At 35.5% G+C, this 23971-nt stretch overlaps 1 protein-coding gene across 12 annotated transcripts in view; it reads right to left on the reverse strand.

Moving 5' to 3' along the window:
• The window catches only part of GPHN (gephyrin), a 535685-nt gene that overhangs the window by 272015 nt on the left and 239699 nt on the right, over window positions 1-23971 (reverse strand). For 7 of the 12 annotated variants that reach the window (XM_070377686.1, XM_070377688.1, XM_070377681.1 and 4 more), the window contains exon 5: window positions 14171-14209. The exons of the other annotated variants lie outside the window; for them this stretch is intronic. In XM_070377686.1, coding sequence (XP_070233787.1) covers window positions 14171-14209 — 39 coding nt within the window. The remainder of the gene's footprint in view (window positions 1-14170; window positions 14210-23971) is intronic. 12 annotated transcript variants of the gene reach the window in all.

A 23971-nucleotide genomic window follows, 5' to 3' on the forward strand; every position in this document is an offset into this window, starting at 1 on the left:
AGAAAAATTAAAACTTTGCTCTTTGCCTAAAGATACAATAATTCTCACTGGTGGATTCTTTAGAAAGTATCCACATTAGAAACATGTAATTATCACATCTAAAGTTCTTTTTCAACAAAACTAGATTTTTACCAAAACAGGCACTTGTGAAAAAGGGAGCAAAAGAAAAAAATAAGTGAGGTAAAGGAAGCAGAATAAGTGGAAGAACTGTTAGGAATAGAGAAAAATCAAAAAATAGCTCATTCTTATTTTAAATATTATTATAAGGTGTTCTATTTTGTCTTCTTATACCACCCTCAGTTTTAAAATTACAGGCCAATTGGGAAATACGAAAATGAGTACAGTGCTTCTTAAAAGCAAAGAAACCCAATACTGCTACTGTACTGAGATAACCTTAACTTAGAAGAAGTCCAATAGTAAAGATGGGAGAAAAATCTACATCCATATATATTTGGAGACTATGACATGGTGTGCATGCGTGCATGCCAAGTCTCATCAGTTATGTCCTATCTTTATGACCTTATGGACTGTACCCTGCTAAACTTCTCTGTCCATGGGATTCTCTACGCAAGAATACTGGAGTGGATTGCCATGATCTCATCCAGGGGATCTTCCTGACCTAGGGGTCAAACCTGCGTCTCCTAATGCCTCATGCATTGGCAGGAGGGTTCTTTACCACTAGCACCACCTGGGAAGCCCAGGACATGCTGTAGCTTGAATTAAATAACTTGTTCTCTTATAGCTTTGCTCATCTAAAGATTCATTTTAAACCTAATAACCTCTCACTTTATGATCAGGCCTTTTATTCATTCTATAACCTAATCGTCTTTCATTATTCACATATTAAACAAATACCAGCTTTTGTTCCTATGCTTCCAGAAATTTCTCTCTTTCTCAGCTTTCCATTTGTAAAAAGGGGCAATCATATTTGTTATCCTTCTTATAAAACTAAAGTGTTAACACAATAAAGCAGTTTTTAGTTAACTAAAAGGGTATCATAATATTTTTAATGCTAGTATGATAGTTAACATTATATATTAATACAACATAAATTTATAATGCCATGTAAAAGCTCTTATTTCTCTTACTACACTGAAAACATAAAAAGGAATACTATTACTAAGCAACATAATTCAATAATAGGAGAAATATTCACATCAGAAGGTTTTATTTATGATGCCTTTCTTACAAAACATCTATAGATATTCTCTATTTAAATACTTGACAGATTCCTATACTACATAATACAGAAAAGATACTTTATTATCTTTTTATAAGTGAAGAAACAGACTCACTAATAAATTTAATGAATAACGCAAAGCCAGTAAATCAATAAAACTTAGGCTTGTAGACTCCAATTCTGAAATTAATCCATTAAATCTAATCGCTATGTGCTTTCAGTTTAAAAAGCACTATACCCTATACAGACAGAGGAAGGATCTCTGTACTTTGTTTAAATGCTACAGAACATAAAAATGCATAGCACCATTCCTAACATGTAGCAAGTGCTTAACAAATGTCGAATACTGAGATTTGTACTAAAACACAAATCTAAGGTCACCTATGTTGTGCAAGTTGCTATTATGCACTATAGTCAAAGAAAGTGTGAAAATTGAACAGCTCTCTCAGAGCAGTATAGAATAGAAGTTATGGGCATGTTTGTTTTCAAATGTGTGTGAATTACCAGAAGATGTCTGAAGAATGCAATATGCCAGCAATAATCTTGAAAACTTAATGAAGATTTATCAAGAAACAGCAGTTTTAGAGATACCAGTTACCAGGAATATAGCCTTGGACATTACCATAAAACCTCCAAAGTAAATTCGGAAAAGAATGTGAGAAGATTTTAGATATATTTTGAAGAAAGAAGAACTAACAGAACCTTCTGCCTTTATGTTTTCACCCAAAGGCCAACAAAAAACAGCAATGTAATTATATACTTAAGCAAAGATGGAAAAATGTAAGTATACATAACTACTTGTGGTAAATAAATTGTTCAAACTGATAAGCCAAACAAATAAATATAATTTTTTTAAATTTCCCTAACAACCATAAATTAAAAATTAAGGCTGTAAAGGCAACATCAGCCTGACAAGAGGTCAGGATGGACTAAGATCCAGGATGCTGTAAAATAATGGAACACAAAGAGGCAACATTTGACTAAACTCAAATTAATGCTCTACTTCTAATATTTATCATAATCACTTAAAACAAACAATTATACTTTATAGCAGAAAAATTTACAAAAGTCTCAAAAAAGAAAGAATGAGAAATAAATAATTCAGTGAGTTACAACCTGGAAGACATTATTTATTAAGTAAAATTGATATGTTAGAAGAAAATATTTACCTTTATTATAATGGGAAAAAAATCTCTTAACAAAGCACTTAAAAATAATGAGGCCCAATTTTGAAAAACTGTTCTAAAAAGAGGTGCAGCTATCCCATGCAAAGGAAAGATCATAAAAATAAAAAGTTCTTAAAAAGGTAAATAATAGCTCTTATATCCACCCATAATTTGAAACATAAAATATTTTATCCTGTAATTATGAGATTCTCCCAAGGAATCATAATTTACATGTGAGTGTACCCTTGTGTACACACACAGGTATATACATACACACATATACATTTTTTTTTTTTGGTATAGACCTTTGGGCTGACATCGTAGAATCAGGATCTTTAATTTAAGCTGTGAAGATCCCCAAATTTTTTCAGATCATCCAGACTATGGTACTTAGAATAACGTAGTTAACTATCCAAAAACCACCTATATTTCCTTCAAGTCTGAGATTTAGAAGTCAAAATAGAGTCTATCCTTAAACAAAACACTTCATAAAACTGAGGATAATGTATATGCGTGTATACACACAAGTACATGTCTCAGGACTGGAGTTGAGTTCTTAAGGTTAGGGTTATAGGCAACTGAATAGTTGACTTAATTAGGGCAGCTGGTCAGAATAGGAAGGAAGAAGTTAGTTCTACCTACTGAAATGAAGTAAAGTGAAAGTCGCTCAGTCGTGTCTGACTCTTTACAACCTCAGGGACTATACAGTCCATGGAACTCTCCAGGCCAGAATACTGGAGTGGGTAGCCTTTCCCTTCTCCAGGCCAGAATACTGGAGTGGGTAACCTTTCCCTTCTCCAGGCCATCTTCCAACTCAGGGATCGAACCCAGGTCTCCCGCATTGCAGGCAGATTCTTTACCAGCTGAGACTGGCACTAAGCAAATCCCATCACCCAGTCAAGAACGAGTAGATATAACCATTTCTACCAACATGTAGACAACATACACAAAAATATACACATATATACTCCTGAAGCTGCTCATGTATTGGGTTGGCCAGTACAACAGTGCCTCTTTCAGGCTACTTTGATGTTCATTTTAGCCCACATATATGCTTTATTAAGTGTCTACCTGTTCTCTATCCAAATTTTAGAACAAGTTTATTAAGAACAAGTGAACCTCAAAATAGACACTTCACACATATATGTCACAAAATGAAAACCTGTATAAAATAATTTCCAATATAACTTATTGCGGGGAGTGAGCTCCGCCCCTGGCAAAGGTCTTGAGGAAGGAGGCTTGGCATACGCAAAGGTGGGATCAAGCCTCAGGAGTCTCCCTGGAAATTCTCGAGCATCTACCCCCAAAACCAGAGTCTGCCTACTTTCTGCTTTGTGCTTTCACCTACACCTCTGACTTTACAGGGGCTGTCCCCTACTACCTCTCTCTGAAACAAGAGTTAGCTTACAGCTCCAGTTAATTCCTAGGTGTGACAGTGTTTCAACCTACAAACTCCTTTGGAAATCCTCTAGCCTGCCTGAATAGGTTTTTCCAGCCACATGTGATTGCTCAGAGCCTCCCAACTGTGAGAGGCATGAGATGTTCTAAACTGTCTAAATACAGATTCCTTTGAGCAGTTAAAAGATTGATTAGAAATTGTATTGGTGAAGGATTTTCACTTTTCGGGCCAATGTTTGCTGCTAAGTTTCCATATCCCTTACCTGCTGTGTCCCTGGCTGTGTATTGATTAATATAATTGGTGTAAATAGTAGCTTTAATGTTTGTAACCTGGGACCCTTGAGTTAATTCTTTTTCTTGTTATAGCCCACCACACCTCTGCTCTGTAGGAATGCAACTTTATCTAATGTTTTTGGAGGGTGGCGCTTGACTTATCACCTTTAGAGAAAAATAAGTTTTCTGAAGAAAGGGTCTTAAAATGTTAACAGGCCTCCGGGCCAGAAGATGATGCAAATCACCTAAGCTTTTGCATATGATAAGTTTGCAGGAAGAAAGCCTGGCTTGCTGCATGACTCTACCCCTTCCCCCATTATCCTCTATGCATAACTTAAGGTATAAAAACTACTTTCGAAAATAAAGTGCGGGCCTTGTTCACCGAAACTTGGTCTCCCCATGTCATTCTTTCTTTCACCTTCTAGCTGAATTTTTCCTCTGAGGCGGGGAAGCTCGTCAAGCCTACTAATTTTGCCTGGGCTTCTAAGATCCGACCGGGGAGGCCTTAGTGTCTCCTCTCCTTTGGGAGAACGGGAGGACGCCTGCGGCCTTCGTAGGTGACGTAAATTCCCTGCTTTGGAAGTTTATTCAGCCTCTTTTCTCCACTGAATTTCCTCACTGAGCTATCCTCATCCTATTACTCTTTATATCTTTGATAAAATATTTAAATAAATAGGTCGCTGACACTGTCCCCGCTTCGAATTCCCTGGATCCACCGGGGCTGGACCCCAGCAACTTATTAATACATTTAAGATATATTCTATTATCTGCTTTATTCCAATGCTGTTTAAAAGCCTGCTGTCATTCCTATGTAAGTGATCTGTCCTTTCTCTCTGGCTAGTTTTAAGATTGTTTTGTTTCTAAAGTTTTACTTTTATGTGGTTAGGCATCGATTTATTTCATTTATTCTTCTTGCGATACATTATATCTTCAGGATCTGTAGATTCATGTTTTTTTCATCAGTTCTATAAATTTACAGCCATCATCTCTTTAAATCATGGTCTTTCCTCCATTCTCTCCTTTGGGGGGTTTTGATATATTTTGGACCTTTCATTTCACTCTCCATGCCCTATTTCTCTATTTTTTCCATTACATCATCTCTCTATGTGATAGTTCTGATATGAGATAATTTCCTCAGGTACATATTTCAGTATGCTAATTCTCTCTTCTACTGCTCCAATCTGCTGTTTTATCTGTCCTCAGATGTAAAATTTTTAACTTTTATTTTCTTATTTCTAAGAATCCCATTTTCTCCCCATTTGCTAACTCATAAATGATGGTCTCTTGTTATATTTTTATCTTTGCAAGTATGTCTTTGTTCTTCAGATATTTCATCATCCCCTAGTGAACCCTGGATCTCCAGGGACAGTTTGATATACTTCTGCTGTGTCTGCGTCCTTTCTGGTTTAGTATTCGTCCTAAACAAATTCCCCTAATATGAGCAACAAACAAGAATGGTTACCTGAGTCTTCTCTTACATTTTGTATTTGACAGTTCTAGCAGTCATCTTTTCACTCCACCTATTCATTGATGGTTTTGCTGCCTTACTTGTGCTTGGGGAATTTATATGTCCTTTGATAGGATATGCCTCAGAGGGTATGTTCTTTTTTACTGGGCCAAGTTTTTCCACAGTGGGAAGGTATTTCAAAGTACCAAATCAAAATATATTTAGAAATCTATATTCAGAAAAAAATTAAAGCTATTAATAAAAAGCATTTAAGTCATAAAAACATTTGCCTTTTCCTAATCTTAAATAACCATATATTTTTTCAGTTAAAATCTCATCTTTATATTATGCTTCCTTGGTGGTTCAGCCGGGATCTGCCTGCAATCCAGGAGACACAGGTGTGATCCTGGGGTCGGGATGATCCCCTGGAGAAGGAAATGGCAATCCACTCCAGTATTTTTGCCTGGTAAGTCTCATGGACAGAAGAGCCTGGTGGGCTACAGTCCACAGGGTTGCTAAGAGTCAGACAAGATTTAGCAACTAAACAACAACAACTTAATTAAAAAGTCACCATTTTATGCTCTTATTAAACACCTGTAATATGCAAAATATCCATTCTAAAGGAGATCAGTCCTGGGTGTTCACTGGAAGGACTGATGCTAAAGCTGAAACTCCAATAGTTTGGCTACCTCATGTGAAGAGTTGACTCATTGGAAAAGACTTTTTGGTGCTGGGAGGGATTGGGGGTAGGAGGAGAAGGGGACGACAGAGGATGAGATGGCTGGAAGGCATCACCGACTTGATGGACATGAGTCTGAGTTAACTCCGGGAGTTGGCGATGGACAGGGAAGCCTGATGTGCTGTAATTCATGGGGTTGCAAAGAGTCGGACACGACTGAGCGACTGAATTGAACTGAACTGAATATGCAAAATGCTATGGTCCTAAATATTCTAATACAAACCAGGAACTATGAAATTTGAAGACAGGCTTTCTGGTAAATAAAATAAGAGCTTTCTACAGATGGTCTTAAGTTTTCTTTTCAGTTACTAATCATCATGAGAAATAGGACATCTAAAAAGGCTTTTACATCCTACCCTTCTTTTAAGATTGATCTTAATTTTGACCAGAGGGCATCCAGTTGGGGAATGAGAAAAGAATTTAACTTGTAAGAAATATTTTCTTTTAGAACATTTGTGCAAAATCTCTATAATGAGATTATTACATGCACGGGAGCCAGCACGGGAGATCCCACCCACGACAAGGTCATGTGGGAGAGGCCTGTTGGGCAAGGCGAATCAGGACTCAAGGGACCCCCTGGACCTGCTTGAGCATCTACCCCAAAACCAGAATCTGTCTGTTTTACTATTTTACGACTTTCACCAACTCCTATGAAATTAATGAGGGGCTATCCCTGACCACTTTTCTCTGAAGGAAATCAACTTAGAGCTCTAGTTAATAAGCCTCCTGGGCACAATAGGAGTGTTTCAATCCAAACCCCTCAGATGGCTTTCTAACTTGCCTGACAGGTTTATCCGAACTCCCACAGCTATGCATATGATTGTTTACAGCCTCCCAACCACGAGAGGCATGGGAAGCTTAAGATATTCAAATAATACAGAGCCTTTTGAGGAGTTAAGAATTATTAGAATAGAACTAGTGAAGGATTTCGTTGTTGAGCCAATGCTTGCTGCCAAGTTTCCATATCCCTTACCCACTGTGTCCCTGGGAGTATATTAATTAATATAGTTGATATATAGAAAAAATAAGTAGTGGCCTTGGTGTTAACAACTTTAGACCCTTGAGGTAGTAAATTCTTTCCTTGCTACAGCCCACTGCACCTTTGCCCTATAGGAATGCAACTTTATCTAGTGCTTTCAGAGAGTAGCGCCAAACTAGAAAAATTACTTTTAGAGAAAATAAGTTTTCTGGTTAACTAACCTTTATCAGAACAAAGAGTCATAAAATGTTAACAGGCCTCCTGGCCAGAAGATGATGTAAATCACCTAAAGCCTTTGTATACGATAAGTTTGCAGAAAAGAAAGCCTAGTCTCGATACGGGTCAAGGACTGCTGACTTTGCATGACTCTGCACCCCCTATTATCCTCTTTGTACAACTTAGGGTATAAAAGCTCCTTTTGAAAATAAAGCTACAGACCCGGCTACATCAGAGCTTGGTCTCCCCGTGTCATTCTTTTTTCCTTTACTCTCCTTTTCTCTCTCTGTTCTTCTTTCAGGATGACTACTTGGAATACAGGGGCTCTCTGAGTACACTTTTTTGCCTGGGCTTCTAAGACCCAATTGGGAAGGTGCTCTGCGTCTTCACCAGGGAGAGGGCGCCTGCGGCCTCTGTGAACAGAGCAAGTTCCGAGTCAGGAGCTTTATTAGCGTTCTGTGTAAACCAAGGAAGATCAAGCCTCTTTCTCTCCCCTTTTACCTTCCTTATCACCGACGCCATTCTCCTGAGGGAATCCCTGGATCCTCCTGGGGCTAGACCCCGGTAATTACCTCTGAATGCATAGTAAGAAAACATCTATTATTGTAATATGGTTATGAATAAACTAAAGAAAAATTGATTCCTGAACATCTAAAATGTTTTTATGCTGCTGATGGAAAACAATTTCTATTTCTTCATAAATACTAAATATTATAAGAAATCTAAAAGCATTCAGAGAGAAATACAAAGTCTTCAGTGGTTTGTATTTTATAAATATCCATATACCTGATATATCTAACCAGTGAACTTTTCAGGTATTGATTTTGATGTTTATGGAATTACATACTATTAAACATACATGAACTGTGGTGCTGAGAAGACTCTTGCGAGTCCCTTGGACTGCAAAGAGATCCAACCAGTCCATCCTAAAGGAGACCAGTCCTGGTGTTCATTGGAAGGACTGATGCTGAGGCTGAAACTCCAATACTTTGGCCACCTCATGCGAAGAGTTGACTCACTGGCAAAGACCCTAATGCTGGGAGGGATTGGGGGTGGGAGGAGAAGGGGACGACAGAGGATAAGATGGCTGGATGGCATCACTGACTTGATGCACATGAGTTTGGGTGAACTCCAGGAGCTGGTGATGGACAGGGAGGCCTGGCATGCTGCGATTCATGGAGTCACAAAGAGTTGGACATGACTGAGCGACTGAACTGAATTGAACTGAAATATACATGATGAAGCTTTGCACCAAACAGTTTCTGTATCTGAGGCAACTGACTTTGCTTAATGTTCTCTTTCACTTCACTGGATCTTCTGTGCTACACATGTATTGTGTTAGTGCTTGTCAGCAAGACAAGAAATACTTGATGTAGGAGACAAGGGGAGAAAAAGAGAAAACGGGTTTCAGAGACTGGTTATTAGCACCTGCTATTGTCATTGCTGGTATTCAAAACTGAAGGAGTGAAATTTCCTCCACAGAATGCTTGCATAAGGAAGCTACATTTTCCTCTGCAAGGTATTGAATATAATCTACTGTTCTTCGAGAGAGAAAGGAAAAATAAGAAAAAGAAAAATTATATGACAACTTGCTTGTTAGGAGTAGTTGCCTACAAAGAGTCTCCTGATTGCAAAGACATTTAGATCTTCTAATTAAATATAAAAAGAATTTGAAGTCCAATAAAGGTATGACAGAAATATTGCCTTTTCAGGTTAACCTTTACCAAAGAAATATATTATACAACTTTATTTCCAGTTGAAGCTTTCTCAAAATAAAAACAGAATTTCAGATGCCACAAAAAAAGTATATTTATTACTAATAAAACAAGCTGAACAAAATGATTTAGTCATATTTTCCTTTATTCTAGATCTTATACTTTAAAATATCTATTTTTTTCACTAAATATATTTTTCAGAATGAATACAAGTAAAGCAGAATCTTTTAAAATTGTTCATCATTGTTAAAAAAATAGTTAAATCTGGATGTTATTTCTATTTTACTGCTTTTCTCCTGACAAAACTTTGATATTCCCATAGCTGTATTGTCAAAATAAATAACTTTAGTAGGACATCAGGTGTTGGGAGAAAAAACAGGTTACTAAAATTTTTCTTAAATGTAGCACTTTAAAGAGATTACTTTAAAGGAATCACTGAAGTACTGACCAATAGGAAAGAAAGTAATTGCTCTCAAGTTTGAAGGCACATATCAAGTTAGGGAGGACAAATAAATTCCAAGTTCAAATGACTAATCAAATCCATAAAGAAAATCATGAATATCAACTGAAATTCCTGACACCCAGAATTCAAGTGAGCTTTAATTGACAGTGAGAATAAATTAAATTAACAAACATTTTCTGTGTTAGTATACAGTTGTATCTTGGAGTGTGTGGGGGTAATGCCTCATTGTTCTTGCAATTAATTGAAGAACAACCTCTTGAACACTAATTATCTATTTATCTAGTCATTCTCTATTCTTTCACTATAAAACCAATAAACTTGGTTTGAGGTAACCCTGTATATTAACAGCTACCAAATCACTAATCTGTCACTGAAGGCCCTAGGTTTTAAAATTAAAGAGATTCTTATTGGCATTTAAACTATTATCAGAATCCTTTAGATGTGACAAGGTATTAAATAGAGACATTCTTAATCCTGAATCAATAATGCTTTTAAGAGGCAAAAGCATTCCCTCATAAGCAATCACTCTGACTTTGAACATTTTCCCTGAATAATTAGAAGAAAATAACAAAAATTTGTGGATGATATTAGAAATGCATGTTTTGCCAAATGCCTTTTTCCCTCTTTTGGAAAGTAAGTTCCTTGAGAGCAAGGATTTTGTGTTACAGACACCTAACCGGCTGTGTAGCACAGAGTTAAGCCTTTTTCAATAGATTCTGAGAGAATTGTTAGATGTACTGACTTAATTTCTCTTTTATTCATATAAAATAGTACAGTTTACACACCACCCTTGAGAGAACTGAGACAACAGTCACTCAAATCATTTTCTGTGTTTGATAATTTAGATGAGGAACCTTGGCTAAAATCACCCAAAATTTATTGAGTTAACAAGGGAAAACATTATCACTTAAAGGACTGAAAGTATTTTTTCTTAAACACATTATTAGTGCATTTTTAACTACTCTAGTTTTAAACCCCTTGATGACAAAGAACAATCCTTTCCAATCTTTGTAACTCCATTAAGGTCTAAGACACTATGATGCAGAGTTCAATTTAGGTAGAAAGCTAGGTATTCAAATTGAAGACCAATAAATTGAAATGAAATTAAAAGACGTTTGCTCCGTGGAAGAAAAGCTATGACAAACCTAGACAGCATATCAAGAAGCATAGACATTACTTTGCCAACAAAGGTCTATCTAGTTGTCTATGGTTTTTCCAGTAGTCATATTTGGATGTTAGAGCTGGATGTAAAGAGACTAAGTGCTGAAGAATTAATTGATGATTTTGAACTGTAGTCTTGGAGAAGACTCTTGAGATTCCCTTGGACTGCAAGGAGATCCAACCAATCCATCCTAAAGGAAATCAGTCCTGAATATTCATTGGAAGGACTGATGCTGAAGCTGAAGCACCAATATTTTGGCCACCTGATACGAAGAACTGACTCATTTGAAAAGACCCTGATGCTAGGAAAGACTGAAGGCAGGAGGAGAAGGGGATGACAGAGGATGAGATGGCTGCATGGCATCACCGACTTGATGGACGTGAGTTTGAGCAAGCTCTGGGAGTTGGTGATGGACAGGCAAGCCTGGCGTGCTGCACTCCATGGGGTCACAAAGAACTGGACATGACTGAGTGGCTGAATGGAACTGAATTCCTGTTCCTATTACTGGTTCCTATAAACATAACCTGGATGCCTCATCTCAGTTCCATTAACTTTAAACCTTGCCTTTCAAACACTTATCTCTTCTCTTCTTTTAAGTCTGCACTATTTCATTTCAAATATTTTTTAAGTTCAACCTTCTCCAGAATCACTTTTGCTTTCCTCAAACCTCCAACATTTGTGTTATTTCAATTTTTTCTCCCTTTTATTCTTACAACAGAGGGTCTTCTAAATCTCACTTGGTCTTCTGTGGCCTTTCTAAAAGTTTATAGTTTCTTCTACTCCTAATAAAGTATCTTGGACTTGTTATCATACTAATGTTGTATCATGTAAATGATGTAGTTTCCCTGATGTCTTTGCTACTAATTTCTTCTTAGACAAAAGTATTAAACGCTACTGAATTCACTTCTAAGTAAATACCCAAAAGGATGGAAAGAAAAAAGGTACTTGCACAACAATGTTCATAGCAGTATTAATAGTCAAAAGATGAAAACAACTCAAGTATCCCTCGGCAGATGAAGAGATAAGCTATTGTATATATACACAATGGAATATTCTTTAAAAATGGATGAATGTGTGATATATGCTACAACATGAATGAACCTGAAAATATTATGCTAAGTGAAATAAGTCATATAGAGAAAGAGAAAAATTTTATGATTCTACTTTTATGAGGTACCTAGAATGTGCAAATTCAGAGACAGAAAGTAAAATAGAGGTTACCAGGGGTTGTGGAAAGAAGGAATGTGGAAAGAAGGAATGTTTAATGTACAGAGTTTCTATCTGGGATTTTGAAAAAGTTCTAGAAATCTATAGTGGTGATGGCTATACAAAAGAGTGAAAGTATTTAATGCCACTGAATTGTACACTTAAAAATGATTAAAACAGTAAATTTTATGTTGTGTGTATTTTATACATTAAAAAAATCTACTGAAATAATTTTCTTGATACTCCTAGAGCAGTCCTTTGGTTCACATTAATTTTACCTCTATTACTAAAAGAAAAGAAAAAGGAGAAAAGAACCAACTATGCATACCTTTTTCTCTATTCCCTGTTTATCACTCTCTTTTTAGCTTTCCCCTATTCCTTTTCCCTCTCATTTTTTGAAAATAAAATGAAATTTAATATGGATACTCAGCATTTTCTGCACTCATGCACAGTAATGTGGATACATATGCACATAGAACACTTCAAGTCTACATACACACACATGCACGCATGTAAATACTCCCCAGTTTAAATCTCCTTAGATTCCTGAAACTGAAAATTTCACAATTCATCCCTACTTCTTGTCTGATCTCGTCATTCATTTAAATATAAAGGAATAAGACAATAAGCTTTACATGCAGATAATTTTTATTTCAATTTTTTCTAGATGCCAATACTAATATCAATTTAAAAATTTACCTACACACAAGAAAAGATAATCTAAAATTTAGGAGGAAAAGATAAATACATCAAAAGGATCTCTAAATGATAGTATATAAATTACGGAGTGGCAGAGAAATGATATTCTCAGGAAAAAATGGAGCAGAGTGGAAAGTTACTTTAATCTTACCTACAGAGAACTATAAGACAATTAAATTTATTATTTTTAGAGATGATACTTGAAAGTTTCAAAAAATCATTCTGGTCTTAACTAAAAAGGATAAAAGTAATACGAGCAATTTATCCTCATGAAGCCCTGAAAAAATCAGGGAAAACAAATTAGAAAACAAATTTAATATATGGAAAATTACTGACAGATCCCACATACAAGGAACAAAAAGCACATAGTATGTGATATGAAAAGGCAACTGAAGCAAAGATGATAAATGATTTAGAAAGAAAAATCTATTCCTAAATAGAAGGAAGAATGTAGAGTTGTATAAAAAAGCAGAAAGGATGGTGGCAGTGAATTTAAGTCAGTTTAGGAGTAAACTGGACTGGACTTGAATAGTAAAGGATTTTACATTGCTAAGATATGTTTGGACAATAAGTAGGCAACACTTCTCTTGGAAATAAAATCTGATTAGGATTACAAGACAACAGATGAACACCACCAGAGATTTAGCACAGAAGTATAAAGGAGGCAATATGGACCAAACAGCAAGTTGCAAGGCTGAGTACATAGGCGATAAATGCAATGTCTCAAGTCAACTAATTGGGCAGCCATGTGCAGCAAATAGGTAGAGAAGAACAGTGGTCAAGCATATTCAGTCAGCAGTCCAACTTAGTGGCTCAAGGCAAGTGGAGATAGGTAACAGAAGTGTTAAACAATCTGAACCTACTTATAATATTACAGGCATAGACTGGGTAGGGCAAGATCAGGCAGACAGACAGCACAGCACTTGGAAGGCCACAGTAGAGGAGAATGGTAGGAGAGCAGATAAACAACGTTGCGCAGTCTAAAAATGCTAAAATAGCAGATGAATATGTAGTATCAGGCCATTTGCTGATGGACAAAGCACCAGTGAGTGAAGAACGCAAATCATTCAGCAGATAAGTAATGGGGGCAAAAAGTAGAGACAAAAAATCAAAGGCAGTCCAACAGGAAGACAGAACAGCCGAGAAGCGATGACAGATCATCAGAAGCAGTTGGGTAGGGTAGTGAAAAGCTGTCAGCAGGGGAACAAAACACCATTCAGGAAAAGATGAGATTAAGAGTGAAGCAGTCTCCTGAATGGAGTGTCTTCCATCTAGGAAATAGTCATCAATAAGCTGCACATGAGAATCCACAAGAGAAATAGCACATAAATGGAGAGAGCAGATGGATCTGAACTCTATTGCCCAGGGATACAAAATGACCCTAGAACATAGATACATAACAATCCACAAGGAAATTAAACAAATGGGTTAAATGGGTCCAAGCATTTTTTATGATGATAAAATAAATCAAAACACTAAAAATTATTAATCTGGAAATGGTCAGCTGGGATTGAAGTCTTCGCTTACCCCTTTCTGGAGCCCACAAAATGGGAATGTTGGGAATTTCTGCAGCAGAAAAACAGAAGAGAAAAGGGATTTCTGACTCCCAGTTTGAGGAAAGCAGGTCAAATTTAGGGCTGTACAAACTGGTTCCAGGAAATAGGAACCAGTCTGAACCTTCTCCCTTCCTCAGAATCAAGCCACTCCTGAGGTTTGGGAAAGGTTTAGGAAGCCCTCACCCCATCAATCCCCACAACCTCCCCTTTCACACTTACCTCCAGTGCAAACAGTTTCCAGCAAGGAGGTACTTAGGAAAATTCACTCTCATCTTTACACCATGGCAACATTTCAGGATGGCCAACTAATAGTCCTTCCTGTACAGGCCAAGTTCCTGTTCAATGGGATCCCTTCCACCCTTTGTGAGTGAGCAGAGGGGCCAGGTTACTAGAAACTACCTACCTCTTTGAAAGTGGATGAGAAAGGAGGCAGGGGTAGTAATAAAATAAATAGTAGTATTAGTAAATACCTTGATGATCTCATCAGTTGTGATGAATTTTAATTCCATTAAGATGCTGATGACTCTAAAAAAAATAGTATCTCTAGCTCAGATTTCTCTCAACTCCAGATGCACATATCTAACTGCCAGCTTAACGTCTCCATTTGGATATCTAAAGGCAGTTAGAAATTTCTATGACCAAAGTAAAATTCCTGATCTTCCTCCTCAAACCCACTCTTTCCACAGTCTTCTCCATTTCAGTAAATGGCAAGTCCATTCTTCTAACTGCCCAAGTCAAAGTCTTGGTATCTACACAGTAGGCACTCAACACATTTGATTCTAACAAGTGTTCATTTCTATAGGGCAACTCCTTTTTCTTATTAAATTCTCAGAAAATTCTTCTGAAATGTTCTGACTTAAATTCTCTGAACACTCTTACATACTATAAGCTTTTGAATAACAGAGCAGATGCGTGTACACAGTGGTAGGAATGTTCTAAAATAGAGGTTGGCTAACCATAGCCAATGAGACAAATCTTGCCTGCCACTTGTTTTTTGCATGCCCGGCAATCTAATGTTAATCTTCAAATGTTTAGATGATTTAAAAAAACTCAAAAGAAGAGTAATACTTCATGACACGTGAAAATTATGAGAAAGCCAATTTTAGCATCCATAAATAAAGTTTTATTGGGGGCAGAGCAGCGCCCATTTATTGATATCATCATATAGCAGCTTCTGTGACAGGCTAGCATAGTTAAGCAGTTATGACAGAGACTATAAAGCCCACAAAGCCTAAACTATTTATTATTTCTAAATATTTACTTCCTCTAGAGAATAAGTTTGCTGATCCCTGTTCTAAGGTATCTTATATTTAGAAGGCAAACAGTAACAACTGAAGTTTGAACAATGTGAAACTAGAGCATTATTTTTAATATTGCTGCTACTATTGCACAAGATACACCCATGAGGGAAGGTGCATTTATATTAGGATTGGCTTTCAGTATTATATAAAAGCTGATCTCTCATTCCTCTAATTATTAATATCTAATACTGATGGTGATATTCATTCATCACCCCACAGAGCAGTCCCATCTTAAGGGACAGGATACAGTATAGGTAAGCCTTGAAAAATACTAAAAAGGAAATGTATGAGAAAGGGAAGTAAATAGGACCCACAAATAGAACTCATATCAAAGCATGCATATCCCATAATTAGCCAAACCTCTAAATATCATGTTTAACAACAGTGGGGAATTATTATAATGTGAATCTCTGAATCTCATCAATAGGGTTATACTAAAGTGTCCTCTTTTATAATTTAGGTCTCCTATAAATTACAGTGTTGAATCTTTGAGAGTGTGAGAAACATATGATAAGATCGCATTTTTTTATGGCCATGCCACACAGCATGTGGGGTCTTAGTTCCCCGAACAAGGATCTAACCCGTGCCCCCTGCATTGGAAGTGGGGAGTCTTAACCACTGGACCACCAGGGAAGTCCCATTTTTATACAATATTCAAAACTAAGTTATTTTGTCATTGCTTCAAATTTGTAGAAAAGCATTTAAAATTTTTTTTAAACTATTCAAAATCATCTCCTAATCAAAACTGACCTTTCTTCTCCTCTTATAAAGTTTCACCCTGAGGATTGTTACATGCAAGAGTAATATATCATATGCTGCAATCAAACTTACAGGAAAGAATGAAGAGGTGGGGGACAAACACTTAAATTATCCCAATTACATCATCACTATAATACTATCTTCACACATTATAATATATTGCCTCTTATTAATTGGCCCTTCCAGCATAATCAATTGCTTCTTCTGCATTGTTGCCTTTGATATTTGATGTCTGTGTCTCTCTCTCTGAGAAACTGGTAACAGTTCATTCTCAAATGTCATACTTCCAACAACTTTACTGCTTCTATCTTCTCAGCACCTTTTAAATGAACCTGGATTCTTCTTGTAAATTCTCAGTTCTGTGCCTGTTATTAAGATTTTCTGAAATGGTTACTCCCTCTGTTGGATATTCGCCTGCCAGTCTTTAATAGCAGCCATGGTCTTCCCAAGTTCCAGTATGAGGAAATAATACTCATATAATTATGAGAATAATTGCAAAAATTTATTTCATTACTTAAGTCCATTTTCTTACTCCCTATCAGTTTCCTTTTAGGCATGGCAATAACATGAAGTCACAGATATTCTGCTCTAATTCAGTGATAGAATTCTAAGAAGCTCAGAGGACTTGACAGATATAAGTCATCATATTACATTTTGTGTGAAAAGCGACATTAAGTCTGTTTCATGGATGAAGATCTAATAAAGGAAGATGAATTCCCATTCTTGATTTCAGACTATAAGAAAGGAAATTTCTGAAATCTTCATTCCTGAAACTAGATAAATGCACTTTTAGTATTTTATATTAATATTTGCAAAATATTTAATGATGTTTTCTTGTCAATGTCTTAGCATATATTTTACAGAACTATCCTAGTATGCCAGCATCTGTTCATTTTATGGGAGTAGATTGCAAAAGGGTGAGTTGGAACACTGATGTCAAGGTTTTATTTCTCTGATAAATTCAAGGTAAAAATAAACATTTAGCTTGTCATCTCTGCTGCTTTTTCCTTTCCCACAACTATTCTATTGTATACCTTAGGTCCTATCTTGCTCGATTTTTTCCCCAGAGAAAAATTCTTTCAGTACTTCCTCAACCATTATCTTCTTCCTTTGTAAGCTAAAGTTCTTTCTATTTAGATTATTGGTAATAACAGGAAATACTTGTGTAGTAAACAAACGTTGCTTTTGGTGTTTTACTTACATTAACCTACATAATATAACTACCCTATGAGGTAGGTACTCTTATTTTCTCCATTTTACACATAAGAAAACTGAGTAAAGTAAGTTGTGAAAGGTTACACGCTAGTAAGAGGTGAATCTAAGATTCAAATTCAAGTAGTCTGAGCTTTTAACCACCATGTTATGCTGCCTCACAAACAGTTATGTGAGCTACGCTACTTTTCTAGTGAAAGCTTTTATTAGACATAGAATTTACCATAAAAAGTATATTTGTACTCGTATGCTTACTGATATGATTGATCTCTTATCCCCATCAGGACCCCCCTAAAAGCTGAGAACGTTCTGATGCAGAGTAAGCATGCAATTAAGAAATGTACTTAAGGGGAAAATGAAGATAGGATTTCATTTATGGGTTCTTCATATATGAAACATTTCTTTTTGCCTTATGCTTGAAATTCCTAAATCCCCACCTCAAAGAGCAATGTTCGCTTCACTCTGCAGTGTTGCTATGTGGAATAAGGGCCTAACAACATGATTTTTAAATGCAACATCATCTATTGCTCTAATCACCTAAATGGTTTAATGTTATACCAGTTACTTTTCAACTGGGATAATTATACTAAGGAGCTTTTTCTTTTAATGTATAAATAAAACAGAGGGTAAATGTCTTGGGTAAGGGGGGAGATTTGGACTTTCAAGTAATTAGAATTATACAAACAAGGGACTCTCACATGAAAGAATATGCAATTGATGCGTTCACACAAGGGCTGGGATTGATAAAAGGGTCATTTAGGACTTTTAACACAGTGGCTTTTGAATTCTCAAACTCTTGAGATACTGTAATTTCTCTATTATTATATAGTAATTTTATATAAAACCTTAGGCCAACTCAAGGATAAGGCACAGCACTGACAAGAATCTATGATAAAAAAAATTTCTCGATGTTTTGATTATCAGATACATGCTATGTGCTAAGTTGTTCAGTCGTATCCAACTCCTTGTAGCCCCCGGGACCTTAGCTCGCCAAGCTCCTCTGTCCATGGAATTTTCCAGGCGAGAATACTAAAGTGGGTTACCATTGCCTTCTCCAGGGGATCTTCTGGACCCAGGGATTCAACCTGAGTCTCTTAGGTCTCCTGCATTGGCAGGAGGGTTCTTTATCACTGGCACCACCTGGGAAACCCTGGATTATAAGTATTGACTGAAAAGATTTCTGAACTACAAAACTGGAACTTGGTGCTTCACAGCAGTTTAAATTTTACATACAAATAATGGTACTAGGTTTGTAGCTTACATTGGGATTTCAAAAAACAAAACAAAAACCAGGGCATAGAAACAATCTTCAAAAATACTGATGTTAGTCTTACTGGGGAATGTACATTTGTGTGCCAGTTTTCAAAAGTATTTAGAAAGCCTTGATGACATGATTTTATGGCATGTTTTGTTGATAGTTGTCCTATGAATTTTGGCTTCTAAGGAATCTCTGTTGCTGTTTTTCATCTCCAGAGATAGTACTATTCTAGCTGTTCTAAGAAAGAGATTAAAATAACATAGTTCCAGTTAATCCATCCTTCTTTGTAAAGTGAATCCTCTGCTCTAGCCAGGAAGATTTCCTTAATTTTATCTTTCTCATAGCTTGATCATACATTTCCCTTTCTTTCTTTCCCCCAACCGTAATGTCTTCTCTCCAAATCTAAGTTCTATTTCCCTCCTTCAATTTTAGCTTAAATTCTACTTGTACAAAAATTTTACTGATTGCTCACTTCTCTCTTAATCTTTCCCTTTAAAGAATTTTTTTGGTCTAAATTGGCTGAACATTTCTAGTACTAAGTTATATTGCTTTGATTTGTCAGGTGACTATTTTAGGAATACACGTAGTTTAGCATTTATTCAATAAAGCCCAAGATGCTTGATAAACACTTGTTAAATTGAACAAAGACTCTAAATGTTTTTTAGCAAACTGATAGGTCATAAATGTGCCCAAGCTCTAAGACATATACCACTCAAAATTGGATAATACACAATAAGTATAAACTCCAGATAAAAAGGACTATTACTAACAAATATCCTGAATGCTACATATTTGGGCCATTTCAAGCCATATTCCAAAAATTTTAAACTCACAAAGGAACAAAATAAGTAGATTCAGACAGGATATCAGGAGAGGTACTTAATACAATCACTCATAATCCACATATAATATAAACTATAGACATTCTTATTCTCAGTCATTTGCCCATGCCCTAAATTAGTAGTGAGAAAATGTTGACTAACATTCTTAATTTTTAGATATATCCATCAGATATGTTAATAGCTAACAACAGGTATCAGAGTACAATGATTAGCAGCATAAATACTTGGGATTATCACAATAAATTAGAGGTAATAAGTAAAATTATTAATTAAATGTGGAAGAAAAAGGTAAAGGAAAAAAAAGGACATTTAATGAGGATCTACAAAGATGCCAGGCTTTACATGAGATCCTTTTACATTCATTATTGTCACTTACTAGTTTGGATAACCCTGGGCAAGTCAATTAATTGATTTGTCCCAGTTTCTCCATATTTAAAACAGATACAACTCTAGTTAGTACCTGCCTCATATGATTGTTCTGAGGACTAAATGAATTAAAATTAAATGAGTTTAAAATAGCTCCTTGACACATAGTAAGTGCTATATATATTTGCTAATTATTATCATTGACTCGGAGAAGGCAATGGCACCCCACTCCAGTACTCTTTCCTGGAGAATCCCATGGACGGAGGAGCCTGGAAGGCTGCAGTCCATGGGGTCGCGAAGAGTGGGACATGACTGAGCGACTTCACTTTCACGTTTCACTTTCATGCATTGGAGAGGGAAATGGCAACCCACTCCAGTGTTCTTGCCTGGAGAATCCCAGGGACGGGGGAGCCTGGTGGGCTGCCATCTATGGGGTCGCACAGAGTCGGACACAACTGAAGCAACTTAGCAGCAGCAGCAGCAGCATCACTGACTACTTTTATTATCTCAATTATTAGAAGAAACAACCTAGAGAGGTGTGCATTAGCTGAGTGGATGAGTAAACTGAAGTTTGAACAGTTTAATTTGTTTTAACTTCATAATTAGTTAGGGGTAGAAGTAAGATTCAAATTCAGGTCTGTCTGACTCTGCAGTGGTAGTATCATATGTATATATATATATATCATATGAGAAAGGTACATTACATCACAACATATTTAGACAAAGGTAAGACATGAAAACATATTTCCCACATCCAGAACTATTTCAAAAAAATAAGAAAAAGAGATCCTTCAAAACCATAAAATATAACCTTATTTGACCATAAAGGGACAGTATATTTTATTGAATCTGGTTTTTAAAATTTCCAGTATAAGTTTCTAGTATTCTGCTCTCTTACCAATTTCATATTGTTTAGTGATCCTATTTATACAGAAAATTTTAATCTCAAAATTTTATTGCAATATGGTTACTTTTAGTTTTACCATGTATAATAGGTACTTTAGTTATAACAATTTTAGAATTACAAAATAAATATTCATACAGTTCTACAGTATCAGTATATGATATTTTAGGGAAATAATCTTTTCTAGAGAATATTGATAGGCACTTCAAAGCAACTGCATAATTTAAATGACCTCCAACAGTGATCAAATTTTCTTTCAAAAACAGAAATTATTGGACATGATTTTTTGCTATGCTTCTGCTATAATGTGAAAGAGTTCTTCTGATCTTTAAAATGTTCAGTATGAACTATAAAGTGGTACTTCTAAATGTAAATTTTCACAAATAACAAATTAAGTATAATTAACTCCGTAACTCAGGTCAATTGTGTCTCTTGCCTTTTATTTACACAGTATTCTTGTTTTTTAAGCATTACAATGTAAGAAATGATTAATGACTACATACAATGATAGCTATCACAGTATACTCACACCTAAAGTTATGAAATATATAAATATTTGTAGAAAGGCTTAGATAGCAATCTGTTCCAAATAAACATAAACATTTTAAGCTATAAACAAAACATGTGTTGTGAAGTTCATAATCTTTTTCTAAAAATTCATCCTTTGTACCAGATTATTTTATTGCTGTCAGTCATTTTGCCAGATGCCTCTTCACTTCCAAAATGAACCATAAAAACCCTTTTAAATGAATATCTTTTACATCAAATTTATAATTTCCTGACATTTTGTAATTATTCCTTTAGTCTGATTACTTCATAATGACAAATTTGATCAGGACACTTTTTAGGAGGTACTACTAAGAAAAATCAGAGAAGGCAATGGCACCCCACTCCAGTATTCTTGCCTGGAAAATCCCATGGATGGAGGAGCCTGGTAGGCGGCAGTCCATGGGGTCACTGAGGGTCGGACAGGACTGAGCGACTTCACTTTCACTTTTTACTTTCATGCATTGGAGAAGGAAATGGCAACCCACTCCAGTGTTCTTGCCTGGAGAATCCCAGGGACAGGGGAGTGTGGTGGGCTGCCGTCTATGGGGTCGCACAGAGTTGGACACGACTGAAGTGACTTAGCAGCAGCAGCACTAAGAAAGATATTTAAGACTGAAACAATGTTTAACAAATCCAATAATTTGATCAATTTTGAAAGTTCAAAATTTTATATATTATTTTATATATTATATATTATTTATTGTCTACTGAGACAATGGGGCAATACACTTTACTGTGGAAGAAAAGTGTACTTTCCTTGCTCCTTGTAAGATTAAACATTTAAGAAATGAAACTCAACATCACTTCAAATTACTAAAGAAGAAATGGTAAAAATAAATTTAAAAAGTCAGCTAATAAAGATGACTAATTTTCATCTAACAGACCAGAGGTTGGCAAATTTTTTCTGCGAAGGATCAGACAGTAAACATTTTAGGCTTTGCAAGCTTATATGGTTTTCATTCAACTATTCTATTCTATCATAGCCATAGGCAATAGGTCAATGAAGGAGTATGACTATGTTCCAATAAAATTTCACTTATGGACACTGAAATCCAAATTTCAAACAGCTCTCATATGTCACAAAATATCATTTTCCTTTTGATTTCTTTTAGTCATTAGACGACTGAAAGAAATCAAAATATGCTCTTAGTTCACGACTCATACAAAAAAAATACAACAGGCTGAATTTGGCCTTCGGGCCATAGTTTGCTGACCCATGCGATAGACTGAGTTGGGAATAGGGATCATGTCTTATTCATTTTTTAACCCCAGCATCCAGCATGGCATCAGACACATATCAAGGATTAAAAATAAAAAATCTGATAAATGAATAAATAAATGAGACTTAAGATGCATGCTAGGATTTTAATTAACTCGTTAATTCATAATCATAATAATATATTACTATACAACCCTTTACTCTGGTATAGCTTAGCACTATGAAAGTGCTAAAACTTAATTTTATCTAACAAATATTAAATAGTGTAATATTTTCTAATTTACCAAAACATAATAGCAAACATTTCTTTGTAATCATATAGACGTTCTTTTTAAAATAAATGTTTCTTAATCTTTTATTTTCTTCTAGACTTTAATTCTAAAAGACCTTCACTTTACCTCACTTACACATCCTAATTATACTTTTACTTTTTAAGAATAATGAAAGATTCCTCATGTAATAATACCTAATTTGGATATATAAACTTTTAAGTGATAGTGGAACATGAAGATATGATACTTTGCATACCAATGAGTTCTTATGTTCTATATAACTACAAATTTCTATTACTTCCATTTCACCAATGTCAACAGATTATCCAACCTTTATCAGCTCACAGAAAACACAATCTATTACTAAAAAGTAAGCTTTTTATATCAAATAAAGCTCTAAAAAGTTGTACAGTAGGGATTATTATGTTACTATATGCAAGCTTTGATAATATCTCATGTTTAGAGGAAGGGAGGGGACCAGCAGGCATGTGACTATCAAGTGAACCACATTCTAAGATATGGTGCCAAAAAGCAGAAACAAATGCATAATTTAGAAAAGTCAATTCTGATTGTCTTATTCCTATAAAATATATAAATAGGATACACTTTACTGAAGTTGCTATTCCACTTTTCTGTTAATAGATCTGGATAAGGCTATTAAACTTTTCATTTTCTCTAAGGTTCAGATCCAGTGACAATAACTTTAGATTGCTTTATTTTAATCATTCAATTTAGTATTTTTCACCTTCCCTTTTTTTGAACAACCCACAATTTGTACATTGTGTTTGTAGATCAGACTAATTACTGACAATTACTGACTTAAGGGAGAAATTTTATATTATTTTACCCTCATCACTAATATTTGTGTTTTCAGTCAATAACTTCTGATTTTATTTTAAAAGATTTGCAAACAGTTGTATATAGGCACATATGGTTTATCAATATGTTTCCCTTTTTAGGCACAATTATCTAAGACAAATAAGATAAAGACAAGTAACTATATTATTACAGGCACAAAATTATATTTCAGGATTACTAGCTGACATCCCAGTGCTATGTTTTAGATATTGCAACTATTTAAAGATTAGAA

The sequence above is a fragment of the Bos mutus genome, chromosome 10 (genome assembly GCF_027580195.1).
Source record: "Bos mutus isolate GX-2022 chromosome 10, NWIPB_WYAK_1.1, whole genome shotgun sequence".
Lineage (NCBI taxonomy): Eukaryota > Metazoa > Chordata > Mammalia > Artiodactyla > Bovidae > Bos > Bos mutus.